Genomic DNA, 24,273 nt, shown 5'->3' on the forward strand with positions numbered 1-24,273 from the left:
ATGCTAAACACAAACATTCATTTCTTATCCCAGGACTGAACATTTGACCTGTACTGCAAAGCCAAAACTGCCAGGAGTTGAGAAGAGCTTCAGACCTGGATTTCTATTTCATGACTAACATCTGTCTTTCCAATACAGTGGATTAAATCCATGCAACCAGTGTAATACACTTCAAATAGGCAAAATTCAATTCATCTTATAAGAGCATATGGCCCATATGCTGTGCTGCCAAAATAGATCACGGGGCCAAAAGCTCAAAAATAATTTAAATAAAGATTGAAAGAAATAAAAAAGGAAAATGTGAAAAAAAAGAAAGAAAGAAAAAGGAAAAAGTCACATCACCATGAGACCTTCTTTAATGTTTTGACGCACTGCCATGAAGTGATGGCATCAGGAAGAAGCTTTGCCAGTGGGAATCTCTCCCAGGGGAAGGGCTACACAGTTTTTTCTGTACTTTCATTTTCAACAGGGACTCCTGGGCATGATGTTGGCTTGATGTAGCAGAGGAGATTTGACAAAGCACAGGGATAGCTCAGATAGATCACAGATGCTCCTTCAAATGCTTCTTGAACTCTGTCAGGCTTAGTGCTGTGACCACTTCCCCAAGGAGCCTGTTCCAGTGCCCAACCCTCTGGGTGAAGAACCTTTTCCTAATATCCAATCTAAACCTCCCCTGACACAACTTCAGGCCACTCTGTCAGGTCCTGTCACTGGTCACCAAAAAGAAGGGATCAGTGCCTGCCTCTTCTCTTCCCCTCATGATGCTGCTGAAGACTACAATGAGGTCTCCCCTCAGTCTCCTCTTCTCCAGGCTGAACAGACCAAGTGACCTCAGCCACTCCTCATTACAGCTTCCCCTTCAGGCCCTTCACCATCTTTATTGCTCTCCTTTGGACGCTCTCTAAGAACTTAATGTCTTTCTTTCATTGCAGTGCCCAGAACTACACACAATATTAAAGGTGAGGCTTCCCCAGTGCAGAGCAGAGTGGGACAATCCCCTCCCTTGACCAGCTGGTGATGCTTTGACTGATGCAAGAGGGGCTGGAAGGCAAGCGATTCGCAGCCTGCCTCTGCACATTAAGCTCAAATGGACTTTCAGGCTGGAAAACCTATGTAAGATCATATATTTGGGTAGTACATGCTCACTGGCCTCTCTCCCCCTGTCCTTTCATCTGACTCTCATTGCTGAAGCTTCAAGGGATACAACAGATGTTGGAGAAGCTGGCGATTTTATCACACCAGAATAAAAGCTGGGCTTTGGAGGCCATGCAGATTGCACTCTCTCTTCTCAAGGCCTGACCTAAGTCCTAGAAGTCCCCCTTGAGGTGATCAAGACAGAAGCCACAATGCCATAGACAGGCATTCAGCTGGCTGCACATGACCGCATCACACTTGTTGGGAAGTCCCAGTGGGAGCAGGTCCCCTGCAGCTGAGCCCTGTGGGATCCCAGTCCTACTCCTGCTCATCTTCCTGCCCAATACTGTGCTTCAGCCACCCAGACCCCTTTGGGACTCACCTGTTGTCCTCACAGACCAGTACTCGGGAAGCCTTCACTGGTCCATACAGTGCAGTGGGAAACATGACTGTCCAGCACAGAGAGCTCTGGCATATCCCAGCTGTACCTCCTAGCCTGGGTGATTGCCCTTTCCTCCCACCCACCCTGAAGAGTCAGTGCTGGCCAGCACACTGAAATGTCTCTTTTACCCACAGTCGTTTAAAGAAAACTTGAGGAGAGTGAAATGTGAGAAAGAGGAGGATTGAAGACCTGCAAAAGGGCTGTTTTGGTGTGTAACTCTTTCCCTGGCCAGAGGTGTGGTTCTGCTGGGGATGTAGATGGCTTCTGGCAGCCATATATAGCGCTGCCTCTGAGCAAGCATGGATTTTCAGGACGCTCTCATGGTTTCTAATCATGTTTTCCACTAACACTGTTCTGTGCGTTCTGAAAGAAAGACAAGTGCTTCTGGGGCCCTTCTCTGGACAACTTCTTCTGGAAGGGAGAGAAGCGCCTTATGCATGTGCTGGATACGATGGGCTGGGAACTGGTCTCATTTTCCAGCATGGTCACCAAAGATGACCCCTGGGGACACAGAGATGCTGCTGCCCAGTCCCACTGTCTCGCCTGTAGCACCACCAGACTCCTCGGGGCAATAAAGTCAGTTTTAAAACTCTGAAGGGAAATTTCCTTCGCGGATGCTCAATCACACCTAAGGCAGTCTCCTCGGCCGGGCGTCCCCACTGCGGGCTCGGCTCCCGGCTCGGGCCGGGTCCGGCGGCAGCGGCAGAGCCGGGCAGGGCTGCGCGGCCCCGTGGCCGCCCATCGCGCTCATTTCCCGGCTGGGCGATGGCCGGTGGCCGGGCAGCGCCTTCCCTTCCTCAGCCAATTGCATCTCCAGCCCGGATCGGAGGATCGCGGGGTGTGCGGCGGGGGAGCGCCCGGGGGCCGGTGCCTGGGGGAGCTGGGAGCAGCCCCGGCGCCGCGGCAGGAGCGGCAGGAGGAAGAGGGAGAGAAGCGAGGGAGAGGCCTGGGGCAGGCAGCCCCCGGGATCGGGCCGCGCTGGCCGGCCCACACACATCAATGCAACCCCTGGGGCATCGGCTTCTCGCTGATGAGAGCGCTGCAGGGCTGCTGGGGACGGGGCGCCGTCGTGGGGACCGTCACCCTCTGCCTGGCCGCCGGGTGGGCTCTGCAGAGTAAGTGCCGACTCCATCCTTGTGTTTCCCCCTGCTTCTTCCCCCAGCCCTTTCCTCCTCCTCCTCCTCGCCGGGATGCCCCGGCTCAGCCCCAGCGCCCAGCATCTGCTCGGGACGGTGCGGAGCGCCTGACGCCCCCCGCCCGCCGCCAGAGCGCTCTTCCCGGCCCCGCCGCACCCGGGACGCCCGCGAGCTGCTGGGGAGAGGACGGGGACGGGACATACGGGGCTCAAGCAGGCATCACTGCTCTCTGCGGGCTGCACATGGTCTGGGGAGGCTCGTTCCCGCTCCTGCTGCTCGGAGGGAGCCGCGGCCGCAGGGGGACGCGCCCCACGCCCCGGCCGCACGCCCGCTCCGGCGGGGCGGCCCCAGCAGCCGCCCTTCGCCCCCCGCTCTTCCAACAACCGAGGGGAGAAGAGATGGAAGGGCAAACAACACCGCTTAACCAGCTCCAGGGGCGACGGTTCACGCTGGGAAACGCGGCGGTGAAGAGAGCAGGTGGGTTCCAACCTAGCATCCCAAGGTGGGTGAGGGGGGATGAGACAGCGCGCAGAGAGCCGCCCGGTCCTCTCCCTGCGAGGGCTGGAGGAGGCTGCTGCCAACCCCCCCCACTCCGAGGGACTGGGTCGCCAATGCCACCAGCGACTTTTGTTTTACCTTGCCTCGACACTCCATCATCAAAGGTGAGACACAAATAAATAGGACACAGAGTGTGAAGGAACTGTCCCAAGGGTTTCAGAGCTCTGCTTTAGAGCTGTCCCCCAAGTTTAGAGCTCCTGCATGGAGACCCCTCACTGCCAGCCCTTCCCCACCCACTCCCCAGCACGCTGCAGGCCCAGCTGCGTTGCTACGGCCAGTTCTGGCACATAGAGCTGCACTTCCCACTTTGTCACTCGGCCAGGACAGCAAACTCACCACGCTCTGGCCAGCATCACTACCCTCTTCTCCTGGATGCATGTTTTACTGGGCGTGAAGGGTCTGGTTTTGCAAGCAGCAGAGCAGAGCGGCCCTGCAGGTGGGTGTGATGTTTACTCTCCAGCCTGGTGCAGCTCTGCTGGGGTTAGACTGTTTCAGGTGATCGAGGTGCACTGCCTATTAAAGATATTTTTGCATGGGTAGATATTGTACTGCCTCCTTTAGCTTTGCATGCCAGATAGGGACAGAACACTTTGGCAGGTAATTTAATTGAAATATTTTAAATTTTTTTTTACATTTACCTTGCCATCATGTATTCAAAACAAAGCCATGTCTCTATCAAAACATAAAAGGGTCACTGAGGGGAGACACTCAGCTCCTGTCTGGTCAGAAACAGTGGGAAAGGCCTTTAAATAAACACATGGAGCAGAAAACAATGGGAACAATTTGCAGCGATTACCAGAGGTTCCCGGCTGTTCTGTGTCTGTAGTTGGCACAAACCCCATTTTCCCAGCTCTGGTTAGTCTCTCCTGCACACATAGGCTGAACAACAGACACAGCTCAACTAAGGATGCATTGGGCTGCCCAGAAACTGTAGTGTTCCTGCAGTGGGACTGGGCAGCATGATCGTGACAAAGCCCATGAAGGGGGAATCCCAAGAGTATAATCTTGGAAAAAAACTAGATTCTATCTGGTCCCATAGGGAGGGACTGGGAATTGAACTGGCTTCTTGAGTTTCCTTGCCTTACCTTGACTAGCAGAGTTAGTGTATTCTGCTGCAGATCCCAAATACAGTGAAGTCAGCTTGTAGTTCACTTACCCGTCTCTTCCACTGCTTATGGAGGGTTCTTATTTTAAGATATTTTTTAAAATAATTTCTTTCCCTTGGAGATTTTTTTCTTTGCCCTTTTTAATCATTCTTGTCCCTGAAGACTCGGCAGAACCTCCAGGATCATCCCTAGGGGTCCTGCTTTGTGTTCCTGCAGTGTAGCTGAGGATCTCATTCTCGCTCCTCACTGGGTTACAGACATTTGCAGGTCAGCATTACTTTTTCATTCTGCTCTTGCGGTCAGGCTGTTCCCAGAGCAAGAGAGGAGGGCAGCTGAGCTGCTCCAACCAAACCAGGAAAAAGCATTCAGCCTTACTCTGTGCTTTATCTGCCTTTTTTCTGCTTTGATTTTGTGGGGAGATAACAGGATTTCAGTCTCTAGCCAAGTGTCCCAAACATGCCGCTAATAAAAGGAAAAAATATATGCTGGTTAAAACTCAGATGTTGGTGTTCATCCAAATCTGCATGCAGAAACACCCTCATGCAAACAGAAATTATTGCAGTTATACATTAAACTAAGTGGTCCGTTCAGTTTCACAGTTATGAACAACTCCATAATCATATCAAGAGGAACTAGATGAGAATTAAATATTCTTTTACATGCATTTTTGCCCAGATATCACACATGAAGTCCCCATCTTCTTTTGAAACTGCATACTTTTGATTACATGCAATTTATCTGTGCTGGCATATAACTGGCTGCCTTTAAGAAACTCATGTCTCAAATGTTGGTTACACATCCTGAAAACATACCAAGTCCTTGCCAAGTCTTCACATACTTAGGCCTACAGTTCTTGCTTTTGGGGGATGGTAGTTAATTAATGTTATAAGTTACCTTGGACATGACAAACTTTCCATTAAATGCAGGATTTCAAAAGGAAACCAGTTACTGATGAGCACAAGAGCTTTGGTCAGTATTCAGAAAATGTTATGCTCCCTTTCCAAAAAGAACCTTCCAGAGTCCCCTTTGATTTGGGTATTGAAGCATTCAAACACATGCAATTACTTGTCCTCTATGGTAGAAACATTTTTGCTATCACCAATAACAAATGTATATTTAATCTTTAATTTAGGTATGTATGTTACTTTCATGGACCACGGAAAGAGATACTGCAAATCACAATCTGAAGAGATGCTGCAAAGCATAATCTATCCTCTCTTAAAACAAACCACTGAGATGGGTAGAATGAATCACTCCCAGAGGTACCAACCTGCCCTAGACGGTTAGTGCAGCATCACCTTCACACTCATCACCCTCCTTTGTCTTTCAGCTCCCGGAGGAGTATCGTTAGTTGTCCCACAACCCAACATCAATGCATCAGTGGCACAAAACATCCTCCTCTCAGTTGAATACTCTTGCAGAGGCATCGCCACCATTGAGTGGAAGCACGTGTCAAGCTGGGGCACCACCAGCATTGTTGAGTGGAAAAGTGGGAATTACGTCAACATATCCGCAGTCTACAAAGACAGAGTGACTACTTTTGAAAATGGCTCTATACAGCTTCTCAACGTGGGCATGCGAGATGCTGGCTACTATTTTGTCACTGTAACAGAGGAGTACGGAACCAATGCCTACGGCACCATCATAGTCAATGTTTACGGTACAGATGAGATGAGACTTCTTGACTTTATCCTGTGTTTGAACGTCAATCTGCTTGTAATCAACTTCATAGTATTTTTTTTCTGTTCTCCCTACAGAGATTATCTATGAAGATTTACATTTTGTAGCAGTTCTCTTTGCATTTCTTGCTGCAGTATCTGCCATTCTGATCTGCTTCATGTGGCTGTGTAATAAATCCCTGCATCTGTTTCAGAAGAAGACAACACACAAACTCACAGGTATCTAAGAATGCAGTCAAGAATACAGTTTTCAAGTCTGAAGTCTGAGCCTGAAATTTGTGCCATAAGTTGCTAAACAGGGACATGGAGAAACAAGACTGAAGGACTCAGAATCAGTTATCCTGTTCTAACTCTTTACTAGCTGAGTCAACTGCAGAACAAGCCACAGGACATCTACCTCATGTATTTCACATCAGAAATAATAAAACACCAGCATTGCTGATTGCAAAACCTGGGGAGAAAAGGCAAGAGCTGCAATAACCCCCCACTAGAGGGCAGGGGACAAAGTCAAGAGCATCAGCAATTACTTTGAGAGTTCACACCAGAAGAGTAAATCCTGGGGGGAAATAATCAAATGGCCCTTGGGAGTGACCCTCACCTTAGTTCATGAAGGACTGCTCCTCTCCCTCTCCTCTCAAGCCCCCCCTCCACTTCATCTGTCCTCACTTTTGATCCAGTTGCAGACTGCAACAAACACTGACTAATATCACACCAGTGTCCTGATACACAACAAAGACAACAGTCATGAGAAGCAGGTCAAGGGAACATGAGGGCTGCACTGAAGGGAACACTCACATATTAGAGAAGAAATTAGCAAGCCACAGTCAGAGGTATTTGGCCTAGGTAGCAAGACAAGGTGCCACACTATGGGCCTGGGATCAAGCTCTTCGGCACATGCTTGGAATGGAGGTTTTTTTACCACTTCAAAATATTTCAGGAGTTTACCTCCCTACTTTGGAAGTGCAGATCCACTAGTGGTTTTTTGCCCTGTAGGTAAAAGGTCTGTATTTTTTCTATAATAAATGCTGCTTAAGCTGTTACATTACAACAAACAGCTTAGCTATTAGTATTTTACTAGACCAACAGATACTTGAGCATCCTAAGTCTCATGGCCCAGATTGTGCAACAACTCTGCAAAACCCAATAAAAGAAGAAATCAGTTTGGTTTGAGCTGCCTTGTCCTTTCTGTCACTCACATAGAGCTCTTAAGAGCTGCTGGTGTTTTCATGGTACACACATTCACAAGCTTCTGCAGCTACTGAAAAATTTCCTATCATGTCAGAATATACAGGCTTTTGTTTGGATAAAGCCTCTTCCTCCAATTAAAAGCTATCTTTCTACTGATCTGAATTGAATAGTTATCTGGCACAGTTCAGGAAAATGACAGTTCCAGAAACTTGTGTCATCTCCCAGAACATGGTCCACAGAAAGGACCTAACTTCTGCCCCAATACCACCTTAGAAGACCCCTTTTTTCACAAGTCTTGAAGAGAGGTACAAGGACAGGCCACATGGATTTAGGTTTTCATAGTGCCTCTAGCCTTGTGCTGGAAGAAACCAGTGTAACGTTAAAGATTGTGAAGGCCTCTTTATGCAGCTAAATATTTTGCAAAGGTATATTTAAAACCTAATTGTAGGTGAGCAAGCTTTAGCTAATATTGAAAAGTTCAAAATACCTCAGTTATTAACATAGCACAGGTAATTTTGGAATGTTGGCCTTCTAATCCATTTGCCAATCAATAATATTATCCTTTTATTTACAGCAAGTACAACGGAAGAGATTGAATTGGAAACCATTGAGTGTTAGCCAAGGACTGTATCATAACAAAAATAACAATTCTACCTCAGGAGAAAATATTGACCAAGAAAGCAAGAACGAACCTAGAAGGTAAAATATTCGTGACTACTGCAGAAACATCCTGACTTGCACACTAAGCAGTGTCTAATGGAGCTCTTTTGACCTGGTAAGTTTTCAGTTCTGCTAGTCAAGGTCAGAGTTAAAAAGGGAATGCTTTCATGCTGAGCATGAACACATTTTTGTGGCTAACTAATAAAATCTACAGCCTCTACCACTCTTAAAAACAATCAACCAACAAACCAAGCCTCTAAGACCAACCCAAAAAGGAAATTACCATAGTCTTGAAGGACACCTGTATTTTGGATACAGCAAGTCTCCTATTACAGACAGAGCGGTCATTAGCACCCTTCAACATAATAAATTTAATATCTAATTACCGTATTACATTAAAAAATTAATTGCAAGCATTGAATCCTGTTTATTACACCTACATTGCTACTTTTGCTTGTAAGGAACTTCCTGAAGCTCTGAAGACAAAATGTAATTTTTCATGAGGCAAAAATGACTTTGAAAGAACTCCAAGCTGGTCAAAGTTCTCCCATTTATGTTTCCGTTTGATTTCCGTTATATTCCGATGGATATTAACACAGAGTTTATGACATTACTAGAGCAGGTGGTTATACAAGGAAGCATGTGCAGGCACTGAAGAGGAGATGCTGTCTACGAAGATATGAGGGGTCAGATAAAATACTGACACATCACACCAAGAGAGAAGAAAAGTTAAAACAGCTTTACTTTTAAATTTAGTATTTACAAATACAGTTCTGAAATTGCTCTTGTTAAAAAGCCACCTTTGCTTTCCCCAGGTTGTAAGAAAATGTGAAGTGATCCAACTAATGCTTTCTTGAATCTGCATGTTGCACTTGCTGCAATCCTCCACCTGCAATCTGTTGGGTGGAATAACATTTGTGTTTGTCAGCAAGAAAACAGTAAACTGACTGAGCTTCAAATTATTCTGTTTTGCTTTTGTAATGAAAATTTTGCAGTGTGAAATAAACTTTGAAAATGTAAGAGACCATGGACTAGTCTGTGCCTGTAGAGTGCCACGTGGCTGTTTCGAGTCAAACTGCTGCTACTACCTCTCATGCTTTGTCTCAGTTGTTTGCAAGACCCTCTTACAGGACAGACTGACAGAGCTTCCCCTCTGGTCAGGGACTAGGATGATCAGGTGCAGAGGTACTATGGGTTCCATTTGGAAAAACTCCCAGAGAATTCCTCACCAAATGCATAACAATGCAGGTAGGTGTCAAAAAAGCTTTCTTCCAAAGCACCTGTAAACAATACCTTTAAGTCATCCCCAGACTGAACCAGCCACTTACAGTACAAAGGGCCTCTCCCCCAAGAATTCGGGTACCTGATTCAGCTGTTTGCTCCTTCCTCCATTTAGGAGAACAGTTCAAAAGCAAGAAATTAAATTTAAAAAATCTCAGGTATAGCACAGACGAGTGACAGTTTGTTCTAAGCCTGTTTTAAATGTGTATTACCAATCCTGTGCATCTTTCAGTGAACTATGCTTTGACAAAAGAGAAACTCTAAATGCATGTTTCAATCACCAGGCTTGAAGTACTTGGTGTATACTTAAAGCATATGGAAAACATTTTTTTTCCTGTTTATCTATTCCATATTTTTTTAATCCCAAAATCATAGGCTTTGAATGTGAAGTTATTAGGCTGAGCTGACTATATAGCAGGTGCTCTGCCAGACTTATTTAGAAGGTAAAAACATGCAGCTTACACTTAACATCATTACCCAACATGGACCTGAGCACTGCAATTGCCCAAGGAAGATGGGAGATGTATCCAGACATGAATGCCCATTCAGTTGCATTGCTATGATTGCAGAGATCATGTAGCTTTTAAAGACACAATATTTGAAAACTAGGTTAAAAGTAGGAAACGACCACTTAAAATTCTTCCATTTAAGATGCACTACAACAGCAGTAAGGTGTTTCCAGCTAGCACAGTTCTACCTCTCTCAGCTTGGCTGAAGTAACAGGAACTTCAGGCACCTATCCTTGGCTCTTGACCCTGGTGCTTCTACCTCACTTTTAGGTAGTAATATCCCAGATGAAAAAGGGGGAATCAAATAATATTCAGTGAGGATATCCAGTACAGTTAACCTATGTACAGCTTTCCTACAGACAATTCCACAAGTTTTACCCAGAATTTAACAGGCTTACTTTACACAGGTAGGGTCACTTATAAAATACATTTTTCTGAAAATTATCTTTGTCAATATGCATTATTAATGTCTGTAATATGTTATGTATAGAACACAAGGCTAATCTGCCTGTAGCAGTTTCTTGCTACCCTGGAACACCTAAAGCCTTATGGCAAGCTGTTAACACTGAAGTTCAGAAACTAATAGCTATTCTTACTCCACTCGTAAACTCCTTGCAGAAGAGCAGTAAATTTAGTATTTAGAGCATTCTAGATGATGAAAGGAGTTAAGTAATTTTACTTCTAACTTTTTAATTAAAGAGATGTTCAAGTTCACAAGATTGCTTTGGCAATCACAGTTGTAAAGGTCATAATCTTTCACAGTCTTCATCTCCTATTCAAAGATGCACTACGTTTCAAGACTTTTAGAAGCCTAATCAGTCTGTTTTCCATTAAAATTAGGAATCCCTGTGTATTCAACACTAAAAGACAGATTCCAGGTCTCTTAAGAATTCTTTTGTTGCTGTTATTATTCTTATTTTTTCAGCTAGATGTGGAAGTCTTGACAAATGTTTTCACCGTTTAACATGCAGTGCTCGCACTTCTGCAACACATTAGATGCCCTCTTGCATCCATTTCTTGTCAGAAGGAGACAAGTCCTGCAAACATGAGATTCTAATAGTTACAGAGTGGTCTGATTACTTGGTAGTGAAGAACTTACCTGATGAAAAGGCTATCACTACATGCAGACCTGTCAATTTAGGTTAATAACAGTGAACAGTAAGAACATGTTCAAGTTTCATAAACTCCTGATGATTAGTGAGAGATTTGTTGTGTTAGCAGGAGTCAAAACAGATGCACGCAGTTCACCAAGGAACCAAACCCCTTGCTGCCTGTAATGGTACAGTGTCTGCTAGCCCAGCAATAGGGGACCTGACATCATGGGTGTTACTAAGTTTCCCCCATTTTTCAAGATCAGGAGAATATTTTCAACTAGTTCATTTTCATCAGTTGTCTTGGGCAACTCATCAGAACCTGAAAGGACAACCCTTTCTCTCTCATAGTTTAGCTACACAGAAGCATACTTCCAGGATCTGGAAAAAGATGCTCCATGCTAGCAAACACCAATAGAAGTACAAGATCTGCTTTGGATACACAAAGAGCAGCAGCTTGCCACAAGCAGTTGCTTAATACATATTTCCCAAAACTATTCTTTATTACTTGAGAGTACAACAAAATAACAATTGTCATCATAGGAGTATGATGTTCAATTCAAATATGTATATGTGCAAGAACTTCTCATATATACATATGTACAAACACATACCTCATAACACAACATCGACATGAATCTGCACCAGTTCATATAGGCAGGTTTCAAAGACTTTAGCAATTAAGTACCAAACAAAAAAAAAAGCTTTGTTAAACACCTTCAAGAAGGCTACAATTACAAACAAAACCATCAAAAACAATACTTTTTTGTATTTTGAAAGAACTCAAAAAAGCTTGATATTCAGGAGGATATTATTGTTTCCCTGGATGATAACCACTGGGAGTGTGAGAGTGCAGGATAAAAACCCAGTAGCACAAGTGTGGAAATCCAAGGTCTACTGCATGAGTAACCGCCTTCTACCCAGACATTAATTTATAAATGTCACCCATAAACTCAATTTGTCAGAATTTTTCAAGCAGAGTAAGACCCTTTCCTCTACATTCTTGCAAAAATACGACGAGAGAAAACAAAAGCAAACTAACAGATATCACACAGGCCATCAGAAAGACATTTGCCACAAGCTGTGACTTCGTAACAATCTCACCTTAAACAAACTGCCAAGTAAATATATTTCTCAAAAATAAATGGGTCACTCAGAATCCCTATCAATGTACAAGCAAATTCCAACTCTAGAATGCCATGCAGTCAAGACTGTTCCTTGATTCTTTAGTTTTGTTTATCCTCAATTCTTGACAAGAGAGCTCTGCTTCTGCCGTCTCACTTCTCATCACATGAGGCCATTGACTTCCACAGGGATAGCCAGGTCCTGTGGAATAAACCACTAAAGGGCTTACTGAGAGCCCAGTTCAGTTCTAGTTATTTTTCATCTTTCCTAAATACTTGCAAAGATCCATTGAAAAAAGTATGGGGCATGAAAGGGAATGATTCCAACCAGACACTTTTCATCTAGTAAGGGACTACTGAATTTTATAAAAAAAAACCCCATTAATTATTCAGCTAGGTTACTCTGGACAGAGCAATCTGCAAAGATACAGCTGAGAGGAACTTTTTCAAAAAATTGTATTTTATATGCCATTGAAAAAAGTTTTATTACAAACACCACAATGGATATATCTGTACAGAAAATAAATTTAGTTTTCCTTTCTTGTATTGGCCCATAGTTTCTACTTCCCTTTGCTGCAGGGGCAGTGATTGTTGCACAGAGATGATTCAAAGCCCTCACAGAGAGGCCGACACACCATTAGCACGGGGTTAGGGCAGCCATGAGGAGTTCCATTTTATACACAAAGTTACGCCCTTCCATTTTATTCCACTGAACTTCCTTGAATGGCCCTCGAAGATGATTCCACTTGCTGTCCTGCAGTACATCTCCTTTGGGGAGATCCTTGCACTGACTCCGTGGAAACTGAACCATAACTTTGCTGCCACTTTCCGGACCGTTACGTACTGCAATGAACAGAGATTTTTATGAGCATTTTTACACTGTACAAAATTCCGCATATTAAATATTCTTTCTTGTATGCACTATACATTACTCCTACTCAATTCCAATCATGCCCAAAGCAAACAAGGGAAATTCCCCTTCTTTTTTCCTTTAAGTTTTTTTTATTTATTTTATCTCTCATCTCCCAGTTCACTACTATTTTGTTGCTTTAGCACTGCCATGTTCTTGGTTAGATCAAACCAGAGAAATATTTGACAAAACCCTCACACATACACTTTACAAACACATTTATTTTTCCCTAATGATGCCAGGAAGGACAAAGGTTGTTTTGGTCATTCTTTCCTCAGAAGTATTCCCCTCTATTCCTTCAAAAATGTGAGCAAAAATGTATTGTGTCTAATGAATTTATCCCAAATGGACAGGAGCAAAGTCACTACCATAGTTTTTGCTTTTAAACACAAAATTCAGCAAGGCTGGTGGAGCAGTGGTGGTGTTTTGTTGGTTGGATGGGGTTTGTGTGTTTTGATGTTGGGTAGTGGTGTGTGTTGGCTTTTTAAATAAGCAACTGGGGAGGTAACTCTTAGCCTTCTTCTCATCTACCAAGCCAGGCTTCTATAGATGACTATCAGGCTGATGGAACATCATTTCTCCTTCATAAATTGATGTCAACTACTCTCCATCACCACCTTCTCTAGAATGCGTTTGGAAACTTCTACTGGGACTGTTTCTTTCTCCCCCTCATCTGCAATGAGACTGATCAGACTGTAGTTCCGCACGCTCCCCTTCCTTAATATAGGATGCAATATTTGCCTTCTTCCAGTCCTCAGGAACCCTTCAGGGTGATCAACAGTCACCTTACAATGACATCAATCAGGTCCCTCGGCACTCATGGATACATCCTACCTAGTCCCATGAACTTGTCTAAGTTTGTTCAAAGGTTCTCTAAGTTGATCCTCAGCTACTGAGGCTGGCTTTGCTCCAAAATTTCCCACAGGTCTGATGGACCCATTCCTGCAGGCCAATCTTAAGACCAAAATAAAGAAGATACTGAGTACCTTGGCCTTCTCCACCTCCTGTACCACCAGGTCCTCTCCCTGTTTAACAGCAGTCCCACATTTTTCCTGATCTTGCCTTTACTGCTCAAACTGTTCTTGTTGCCCTGTACATCCCTCAGGATGAGCTTTCCTATCCTCATGCTTGGACAGCCTCTCTCTCTCAGGTCAACCGGTCCTGTTTATAATCTCTTGCAGCTTCTTTTCTGTGTCATGAGTTCAGACATGAGCTTCCTGTTCATTTGCACAGATCTTCTGTTACCTTTGCATAACTTCCTGAACATAGGAATGACAATTTTTGAGCTTGAGGGGGGTGATCCTTGAAAAAAGATAATCAACCAGCTCTCTTGGATCCCTCATCTTTTGATCCCACAGGTTCATATCCCATAGGATTCTTTCAAAAAGATCCCTAAGGAGACCAAACTCTCTACTCCTCAAGTCCAGAGTTGTGATTTTGTTGTTTACCTTGTTCCCTTCTCTCATGATCTTGATGGTTTCTGTAATCTCTTTTTTTTGGTGCTCATTAAAAGAAGTACTTTCACATTTTTATAAATTAAATCAAGTTTATATTACGTGGATTCCTGGACAAAGTATTGATTCTACTTAGATGTCAACTCCACACACAAAATAAATAGTCTCTATACTTTTATAGAATAATACTGATTTACAGCAAAATATTCTACAAAACCCCCACTGAAATACTTACAAACACTGTAGATTTCACTTAAGAATTTTACAACTTTGCATGCATTTGCAGTAGAAAACACTACCTGAAATGGCATAGTCTCCATTTGGTGATGCTACAGTTATGGCTGATGCATTGCCAATACTCTCCACTGGCCCCAGCCCAACGTGATTACTGAAACTCAGCACATGCCATCCCATAACTTTGGCAAGCTGCTGAACTGCATGTACTTGGTGCTGTGACATCTGAAAGATAACAAGAGGTTCGTCTTCTGTTCAATATTTGCACACTACAAAAACAATTGCTTACTGCATTTACCAAGCATTTTTTCTTCTTTACAATAGATATTTATAAAAATGACTTTGTACTTTTAAGTTCTGTAGTTTCAGAGGAACTTCTTTATCTTTTACATGTATGCTGGTCCAGCTTTGTGTTATTTGAATTTCAACTAGTTCCTCTGCAGATAGAGGAGACCACTGTATTATTCAATTACATGAATTCATCATAGGTATATATGCTTAGGCATTTTATTTAATTATTGTTTTCAATTTACAAATACCTTTATTTAGGTCTCAAAAACTAATTCCAAGGATAAAACCAGGATTTTTAAACAATCCTGTCTTTGAATAGAAACAAGATTTCTGCTGTAAAAATATATAAAAATCTTTGAAAGTATTAACAGAGAAAATTCAGAATAAAAAGTTGAGGATCTCATGTCTATGAGTATCTCTATTAATGCCAAAGGGTAAGCACTGAGCTTTAACAGCTTAAAGAGTTTAAATGCTACTGGTTTTCTGTATTATGACTTAACACTTGTAACAAGGAAGTATCTAATACTGTTCAGCAGTTCTCTTTGAACAAGTCTGACAACACCTGACAAAAAAGACATGCCCTCAGCAGAATGTGTTTCAACTTGTTTTCTGTGTGGTGGAGTTTTATATAACTGCAACAGGCCAACCACTGTTATTAAAGACCTGTATTTTGACTATTTATAATGCATAGTAGGGAGATTGTTGCTTCTGAATAAAACCAGCAGCTTGTTCTAAGCAATTAAGTAAATACAGTTCATTCAAGTATCAGCTGATTTAGTAATGGCTGATGCAAAGTGAGCACTAACAGATAATGTTGAAATTACAGTAATTGTGGGCTCATTAAGAACTTGGTTACAGTAAGTTTCATACATAGGGTACCTCATTGTCTGTTGCGACTCTCACTGACTTGTTCCTCCCATAATGAGCAGCATAACGAAATGTATTTCCAATGGGAGGGAAAAATCATTACTACTACAGACAATAGTAAAAACTGGCATTATATTTTAATAACAGTTGCTAATCACAATACAAACATAGTGAAAATTCAGTAATCCACCTTCCCATTTTCACTACCTTAATTTTTAAACATTTTCTATATAGATAAAGGTGAGATTCTTCTTCTGTTTCCCAAAGAAAGGAAAGAATAATGTATATGAGTCTACCTGAGATAAAAGGAAATCCTGCAGCTCTTGCTCTTGATGGGACAGTGTAATAACTCTTCCATCTCTGTGCACAACTCTGATTTGTTCAACTCCAATATTCAGCTGTAGTTGAATGGATCTTTGAAGACAAGATGCATATTTATTCAAAATGCACCACAACACTCAGCAAACGGGAAACTAAGAACACAGAATCCCTCCCAGTCATTGACATGAACTCTTGAGATGGATCATGCAAAGCCTATGGAATGTGTCAGCAACTCTAACGATTTCAGTTTCATTTCTCACCATATATATTTATACTTCTGGGGGACATATTCTGTGGCATGTTCCCAGACTTGGCCCACCACTTTTTCAGGTCAAGGAAGCCCCACAGTTCCCTGCCTGCCACTGCACCCAACTTTCCTTCCAGAGGTGCAGGAAAATGGTGTGTTCTATGCTCCAGCCAAGACTTGGGCAGCCCATGTACTCTGGAACCAAGCCTGGCAATTGTACCAATGGCAGCAGTTTGCCCCACACTGTGGACACAGCCAGAGAGCACTGCTCCATGTGGAAAACAACACTGTCAATGCATCAGTTAAGTCACTCCTGGTCACCATCCAGACATTGTTTCTGGAACATGAAATCACTTATTTTGATACCAACATGCACAAGTAATTGCATTAATTACAGGAGTCCCACATTTCAGTACCTATACAACCAAGATAGGACTAAGCACTGGTGAGCTTTCCATGAGGGGCCTGGAAGTTTAGAATCCAGCACATCAAACTCTGTATTCAGTCACCTCTATTCAAGGCAAATCCCCCCCTTAAATGGCCACTCTCATCCTCAATTTCTTCTTTGAAAGAAAACTGTGGTGATTAAAGACATACAAATTTCTTCATTGAAGTGCAAAATGGGTAAAGACTTTACCTAGGGTGGCTGCTCCCCCACAACTCAAACTGACACACATAAATAATGGACTCCTACTTGTCTGTCTGAGGAGAAGCTAAACCTTTAAAACACAACTTGAATATGCTCTGTCTTTGCTACGTGCTTCTACAACTAGAGACACGCATTCTAATACTTACTTGCAGATCTGTTCATATCCTTGGGAAGTTATTAGAACCTTAACACTGGATTCATAAACATCATTTATATTGGACCAGTGAGCCTGAATCTGAGGATCCTCAATACGACTTGCCAGACTGTCAATGGTTCGAGCAGTTCTAGAAGATAAAGCCACATTCCACACACAATAATTTAGACAGTTTGTGCTGTTATCGTGGTTAAAGGAACTAAGCAGGTTATTCGAGTTAATGGAACCATGGGCATCAAAGTTCTATTTCAGCACCATTCTGGTGCTAATGAAGTTCACTTGTTTATTCCGTACATGTCTCATATATTCTGGGGAAGTATTAAAAGGGCTGTTACTCAGTATCAGCTACTGTAGTGTAAAGAATACTGAAAAGATTTATGCAGTTTAAGATAAGGAGGGGCAATTATCAGTAGTTCGTGTCATAACTGTCACAGAGATCACAAAGAAATCTGATTTTTTTTTACTAGCCGAGTATTGTTTCCTCATATTTTATCATATATTATTGGTTGTTAGTACTTGCAAATAAAGACTATTTTAACCATGAAGGAAACTGCAGCAAGTTTTAAGACCACTTATAAGAAATCAATTGTATTCTACTTAATGGTACATTTTATTATAACTTCAACAAGAATAGCTTGTGACCTACCTGCGTCTCAAAAAGATATGTTTTGCCTGTTTTATTATCTTTTCCAGAAGTCCTTCATTTGACTGTAGAGAACTGATTTCATTTTTATCAAAAGCCTGGGGTCCTGCAAGTCTCATTCTCTTATGGCCAAAAGGCGCACTAGCTGGATGTGGCATCACTGTGGAGCTCAGGGTTTGCTTGTGGCACTGCAATAAACAACAGATGTTATAAAAGGAAGTGAACAAACTATGTATCTGCAAGAAATACTGTGCATACTACAATATCCTACTTCCCATCAGGTTTTTTAAGTGCATATATTTTCAAAAAGTGCAACCTTTTAACTTTACAAACTTGACAGCATTTTAAAGCCATCTTTACACTTGTATTTTGCCTCCCTTGCTTGGAAAGTGATTTGGTTTTTTTTTAAAGTGCTAGCTAACCAAAATTTGGTACCATGGCAGTAGCTCCTACTAGTACGTCTGCCTTTTATACATCTCTGGAGATGGAAAAAATAGTCAAATAAAAATAAGGAAAGCATTTAGGAAGAAAAAAATTGAATTACAAAAAGTTTCAGTAACCTGTCCAAAGTAAAGAAAGGAAATTCACAGCAAGTTGGGCACCTAGCCAAAGCTTCATGAAACTTAAATCAGTGTTACAAACACCACTATTCCACATGGCTGTATGACTTGCAGAGCCATGCTCTAAGGAGATGAACACTCGCTGGAACATGGTTTTAACTCTGCTTAGACTTGCAAAATTGTGCTCCTTTCCTGAACAGACACAACCTCAACCTTCTACTCCCGGACATTCTGCTAGAGCATCTAAAATGCTGAAGCAGAGAAGTGGACCTTAAAAGAAGCAAAGCTATTATGGTAATTGATTGTTCTTCCTACATGGGGATAGTCTGACACTCACAGTGCTTGACAAGCACTAATCAGACACACGCAAAAAGGGAGAGTAATGAGCTCTACTGGCAAAGCTTTGCAGGGCTTCTCTGAAGTGAGCAGGCAGGCCTGAGGCTAAGTAAAGAACTAGCATTCTATGAAAGCATTAACTGCAGCTCCTGAACCACCCATACCCACTGAAACCAAGTGGTAGTTGTCTTACACAAATGGATGGGAAGCGACTGGCCTCTAGTGGCACTTGGCAGTGCCACACACCCGGCAGAAGACGGAAAAAAGCCCAAAAACTGTTCAGTGCTTGACCAAAAATGCATTCATTACCTCTCTGATAAGTTGATGCAAATTATGCTCCAGAACATAGAGATGATCCTCTGGATTCTGTTTTTCAGAAGCAGCCTTTTGTGATTTTTTGTCATTGGAAGAGTGGCACAGAGAAATAGACAACTGCAAACCTATACAAAACAGATGGGGATAAAAAAAAAAGAGCATAACAATTTTCAATGTTGCTACTGAGAACTGCTTTTCTTCACATTTTACGTATGTATGGCCAGTCTTCGAGAACAAAGATTTGGGCAGGGCTCTCCCCATGTGGGTGTGCCCTTCCAGCCTGCGCAGTGGATTTTTCAGGTGAGGCACAGCGTGCACAGAACTGGCCCCACCGTTTAAGTCCTGAGGTCCATCTGGCACGGCCGAACGAGCTTGGACAGTGACAGGGAAGTCCTCAGGACTGTCACAGCACCCGGTACTAACCAGGGCTGACCCTGCTGAGCATCCGAGATGTGACAGGATGGGATGGCAGGGAGGCATTGAACTGCCAGGGGATGGTCCCCACTGAGACTCGAACTCAGGACCTTGGGATTCAGAGTCCAGAGTGCTCTCCTTTACACCAAGGGACTGCCACTCACATTTTATACTCACTAGTTTAACAATGAGTATTCACTCTATCAGAGAAAAATCAAAAAGGATGGTGGAGAGCACAGCACCAAAGGCAAGTAAGACTTGTTACTTGCTGAAGCACTGACAGGCCAGCTATGAAGTCACTGGGTGGATTTCACACCAATTTCTATGCCTCTATCCCACTCAAAAAGAGTCCTCACAACCCCATTCCTTCCCCAAATAAGGAAGGATTTATCCTAACGCATATTTTTAGCAACCCAGAAACATTCTTTACAAGATACAAACAGTTGTCTACCCCCTGTAAGAACAGAGGACTCAGTAGCTGACTCAGGGCCACCTTGATGCTGTTTAATAATCCTCACTGAAGAGCATTAGCCTCTGTTCTTCTGAAGACCCATTAACTCAAGCCTTAAATTTCACTTGTGTGCAATCCCTGAGCAATGACCTACGCACAGCTCGGAACGGCCACGTGCACATGGCATTACAGTTGACAGCTTTAAGCGCTGCTGACAAAAAATACAACCACAAAGAAAAACAAAGTAAATTAAAAACTGAAGTGCATTACTCGAATTTTTCTGTAATCAGCAAGCAAAATTCTAACTCTGCGAAATTCTGTTTTTCAAAACCTTTGAAAACCAAGGGGTTCATTTTTCTTTTTTAAAAACAGAGCATTAAAAAAGGTCACATCAACCAGGAATTTCAGGTCATGTATAAGAAAGTAATTGCTAAGAAGTCTTAAAAAGTTTCCTACCTGGAAAAGGCTGGGAGATTATCTGATTTTTCACAACGATGTGAGGAATCTGTGATTTAATTTGAACAGCTTCTCGTGACAGCTGGGCAAAAATCTCTTTACACAAAAGAACATTCTGAGCAGTCTCCAATTTTGTCTGCCAGTGTGAAGAACCTGAAAAATATAAATCAACATTTGCAGAAGGAAAGAGTAAAGAGAACTCAACTTTTTGTTCAGATACTAGACACTGAGCACTAGTTAGGCAAAACTGCTAAGATAAAGCAGTCAGTACCTTTTACTCAAATTGAGTATTATCAGAATTTTATCTCAGTTAAGGAAGCACTTGAAGGTAACATTCAGGGATTTTCCTTCAATTTTACATATATATATGTTGTGAAGTGAAAGGACCTTCTGAAACCACATATTCCACTCCGAGACCCTTTGTGAACTCTGCTTATGAACCTCTGCTTCATAAGTTGCAATTTACTTTAAATGATAATTCTAGCTTTATTAAATTCACTTCACAATGAACTACAAAAACAAAGTTCAGTTCATGTATGAGCTTTCACAGGCCCAAAATTTTTGGGAGATTCTGGTGTAAGTAGACAAGCTCTATAAGGTACCCTGAATACCATATGAAACACCTCCAGAGTACAGCACTCCACGTTCCAGATAACATGAGCATCTCTGCCATAGACCACTGTGAAATAAAATCCTGCCAGTTTATTTTTAAACCTATGGAGCAAAAGATAAAGTTTTAATCCCAAAAGTTCACAACCTCAAATACCAGCACATTCCAAATTAATCAATCTACTCTCTGCCAGGTGAGTTGTTGGTAATTAATGCACAGACTGCCAGCACAGTTTCATATTCAGATAAAACATATGAGCCACAGGCACAAACGATGTATTTTGAGCAAAGTTATGAGTGAACAAACAGTTCAGCTGAACTAATGGGATGTAACTGGGTGAAACACAACACCCTGGTTTGATTTCAATTATGTGCTCAAACTTTTAATGACTAATTTTCAAACAAGCATCATATGCAACAAACCCATTTCTTGAGAACATGCTCATAAAAGAACATCCAGCTATACCTGGTTTTGATTTTGGCAAGGGCCTTTTAAAGAGATTGACTGTCCCAAGGTCACCAATGTCTGGAGCTTGTTTCTGAATAGAAACCTAGGCAAGAGAGAACATTATTTGATGTTTGCTCTGTTGCAAACATTAACATACCAAAACAAAACTTGTGCTTACGCTATTACAGTTTCTCTGACAAACCTTGATATATGCTGATCCCTCTAAATCACTTGGAATTTGAACATCCAAAGGACAGTAATCCTCAGGTATCTTTTTATCCAGGTCAATGTCAGTGTTCTTTATCACCTCAAATGTGCCATGATGAAGAAAAAGGGAGCCTGAGGGAAAGAAGAACATACATACTAAATATGAAGCATCTTCTGCAAACAAAAAAGCTTGTTCCTCTATTTTGGAAGAATATGCATTTCCAAGTCTCCAAACCTCCAGAGATTAACTTGACTCAAATTTCTTAATGACTTCTTAAAAAAACCCAGATAAATTAGAAAGCTCATTTCAGCATATCGGTATCTCAGTCCCCCAGAGTACAACATGTAATATTTTACAGTAAGTTAGCATGCAGTATTTAATCATTTTTGGGGAAAAGCAACTGTTTCAAAATGGTGTCAGGAGATGGAAGGAAAGAGAAAAATGAAAAATGAGGTGTTAAGACCAAACGTAACTGTCTGAAGTTTTGCAAGCAAGTAGTTTAAGGTGCAACACTCTTACTGATTTAAAGGAACTCTGATGATGTTTGGCTATCAGTCTTAAAACTATAGCGTGTTTTTACTGTAAAGACAACTCTACAGCCAGTCATTTGGGGGCTGCTAAAAGCAGGTATCCATCCACCTCTGTCCTAGCTGCATTCCTTTTGCATCCCAGGCCTGGTTCATCTAGTTTAAAACAAATAATCTAAAAGCAGACATAGCATGGTGTACGTCTACAGATTTTTCAAGAACAATCCTAAATTTGTCCTTCCCCTCCTTCACTGGTGACATCAGGAACCAAACATCCAGTTCCTATGTCTGCTTTGTACCTACATCTTAAGTTCCATGAGATTCTGTATTCACTTTGTCATTCCATAATGGCCTCCAGAACCCCAGACTTGTCATCCTCTCTTACAGTAATCCATGAAATAAGGCTTATTCTCAGTATCATTTCCCTGAAGTGTGGCAATAATAGATACAATGAATCTGTCTTTGAGGACACTCTTTAGTCAGATTGTTGAGTTTTATGTCGTCTGAATTCTGAGGAGCAGGGAGTGCAACTTGACAACCCCTTCTGGCTTGAGATATTCTATGATCTTTGCTCAGATGAAAATGTAACACATTCCTCACCTTTTTTGAAATGCTTTACAGAGCAAATGTATATAAAAGCCAAAGACTTGCAAGGCCTACCTGGTCAACTGATCAACTACATTGTCAATGCAGTCTTGTTTCAGTAAAGAAATCCTACACAGTTAGCCTTTAAAATTACTTTCTGTGTTGAGGATGACAATCTGGATAATAAAACAAGCTCTCCCTCTATTATTCTTCTCATGATTATAATAAACTACATTCCACCTGTTTTTCCAGCTACAAAAAGACAATTTGATAAAATATCTGTTCTTGTGAAAAGACCCTACTGTTCACCTGCACTTCTGTAGCTCAGATCGCCAAGAATTTTGTCTCCCACTTTTCTCAGCTTCCAGTGTTGCCTCAGTCTCAGCAGTTCGGAGTTGAAGTCTCTTTGTCGCTTGTTTTCCTGGTTTTCTGCAACCGATTTGGATAACCTTTCTGCACCTTTCAACAGGATTTGAGCTGCTCCAGCTAATGACTTCTTTTTTGAAATCAGCTGTAGAAACTGAGGATTCTGGTAACAACAACAAAAAAATGACAAAGACATTTGCACTTCAATTCTCAAAAAAATATTTATTATTATTAGTGGAAACTGACAGTGAGTAAGAAGGTGGTTTTGTTGAATGTCCAATAACTTGTTTAGAATTACTTTCATATCAGCATTACACAGTCACAAGCAGCATTTTGACTCAACTTCAGCAAAGAGGCCTCTGACATTGGCCTCACCTCCCATTCCCTGCCTTACCCTGACACACAAAGCACTGCACTAGGACATCACAAAGAAAGTTTTACCAAAAGCTTATACATATTACACGTGGAAAAAATCCACTGAAATAAAATCTTTAGCATCAAGCCAAGCAAAGTGCCCAACCAGGTACAACATACCTGCTTTGGGGAAAGGGGATCCTGCACGACTGGATCTAGAGTCATGAATTTTTTATCCTTCACAATGCTAAGGACGTCATACAACACACACATCTCAGTCAGGGCGCTTCTTAAGTTGTTCCTCACTGAATCCCAAGGCCAGAGGGATGGCTGAAATTTTACCAACCCTAAAAATAAAACAAAGGACGGGAACATTCAATGCTCATTCTTAAACCACAGAAAGATCAAAATGGCATGAAATACAACATGACATATGTGGAACCATCCTTTTCCATTATAATTTGCAGGGTCACGACTATCCAAACCTGATTTGCAGCCAACCGCGCGAATTCCGTAAGAAAGGAATGCCTGGCCCAAACAAGCGCCCCTGAGGCTGCAGGCCGGGCACCGCCACAGCTGGGCAGGCCTCCACCAGCTCCATCCCTGCGGGAGAGCTCGGCCTGCGGGCCCGCCGCCCCTTCTCACCTTCCTCATCCTCCGCCTCGCCCGGCTCAGCCCAGGCGCGGCCCGCCGAGCCCGGCTCGTCCTCCTCGGAGCCGGAGCCCTGGCTGAAGTCGATGCGCTGCGCCAGGCGCGCCAGGTTCTGGGACATGGAGAGCGGCTGGAGGTATGTCTCGCTGCCATCCAGCCCCACCTCCTGCACCTGCTTCTCACACGCCGACTCGATGCTGATGCGCACGGCCGGCACACCCGCCATCTTGGTGCGACCCCCGCGCGCCACGGGGGCGGGGCCACAGCCGGGCTCGGTGACTTACGGAAACGCTCGGGAGGGGGCGGGGCCACGTG

The 24,273-nt window shown here is 42.6% G+C and overlaps 2 protein-coding genes across 2 annotated transcripts; one reads left to right on the forward strand and one right to left on the reverse strand.

Moving 5' to 3' along the window:
- Positions 1–2,443: 2,443 nt before the first annotated feature.
- VSTM5 (V-set and transmembrane domain containing 5) lies at positions 2,444–8,928 on the forward strand. The gene is made up of 5 exons (XM_071555678.1): positions 2,444–2,691; positions 5,707–6,036; positions 6,134–6,274; positions 7,818–8,018; positions 8,719–8,928. Exons 1-4 carry the CDS (start codon positions 2,607–2,609, stop codon positions 7,859–7,861), a joined length of 600 nt encoding a protein of 199 aa, XP_071411779.1. The 5' UTR covers positions 2,444–2,606; the 3' UTR covers positions 7,862–8,018; positions 8,719–8,928.
- A 2,340-nt stretch (positions 8,929–11,268) lies between these two features.
- On the reverse strand, positions 11,269–24,224 carry MED17 (mediator complex subunit 17). Its single transcript, XM_071555689.1, has 12 exons — positions 23,953–24,224; positions 23,488–23,654; positions 22,897–23,116; positions 21,470–21,606; positions 21,286–21,370; positions 20,211–20,363; positions 18,884–19,014; positions 17,682–17,866; positions 17,028–17,165; positions 15,961–16,078; positions 14,572–14,731; positions 11,269–12,751 (listed from the first exon to the last, which is right to left on the reverse strand). The coding sequence occupies exons 1-12, from the start codon at positions 24,182–24,184 to the stop codon at positions 12,546–12,548; spliced, it is 1,932 nt and encodes a 643-aa protein (XP_071411790.1). The 5' UTR covers positions 24,185–24,224; the 3' UTR covers positions 11,269–12,545.
- Between the last annotated feature and the right edge of the window lie 49 nt (positions 24,225–24,273).

Source organism: Pithys albifrons, chromosome 1, assembly GCF_047495875.1.
Source record: "Pithys albifrons albifrons isolate INPA30051 chromosome 1, PitAlb_v1, whole genome shotgun sequence".
NCBI lineage: Eukaryota > Metazoa > Chordata > Aves > Passeriformes > Thamnophilidae > Pithys > Pithys albifrons.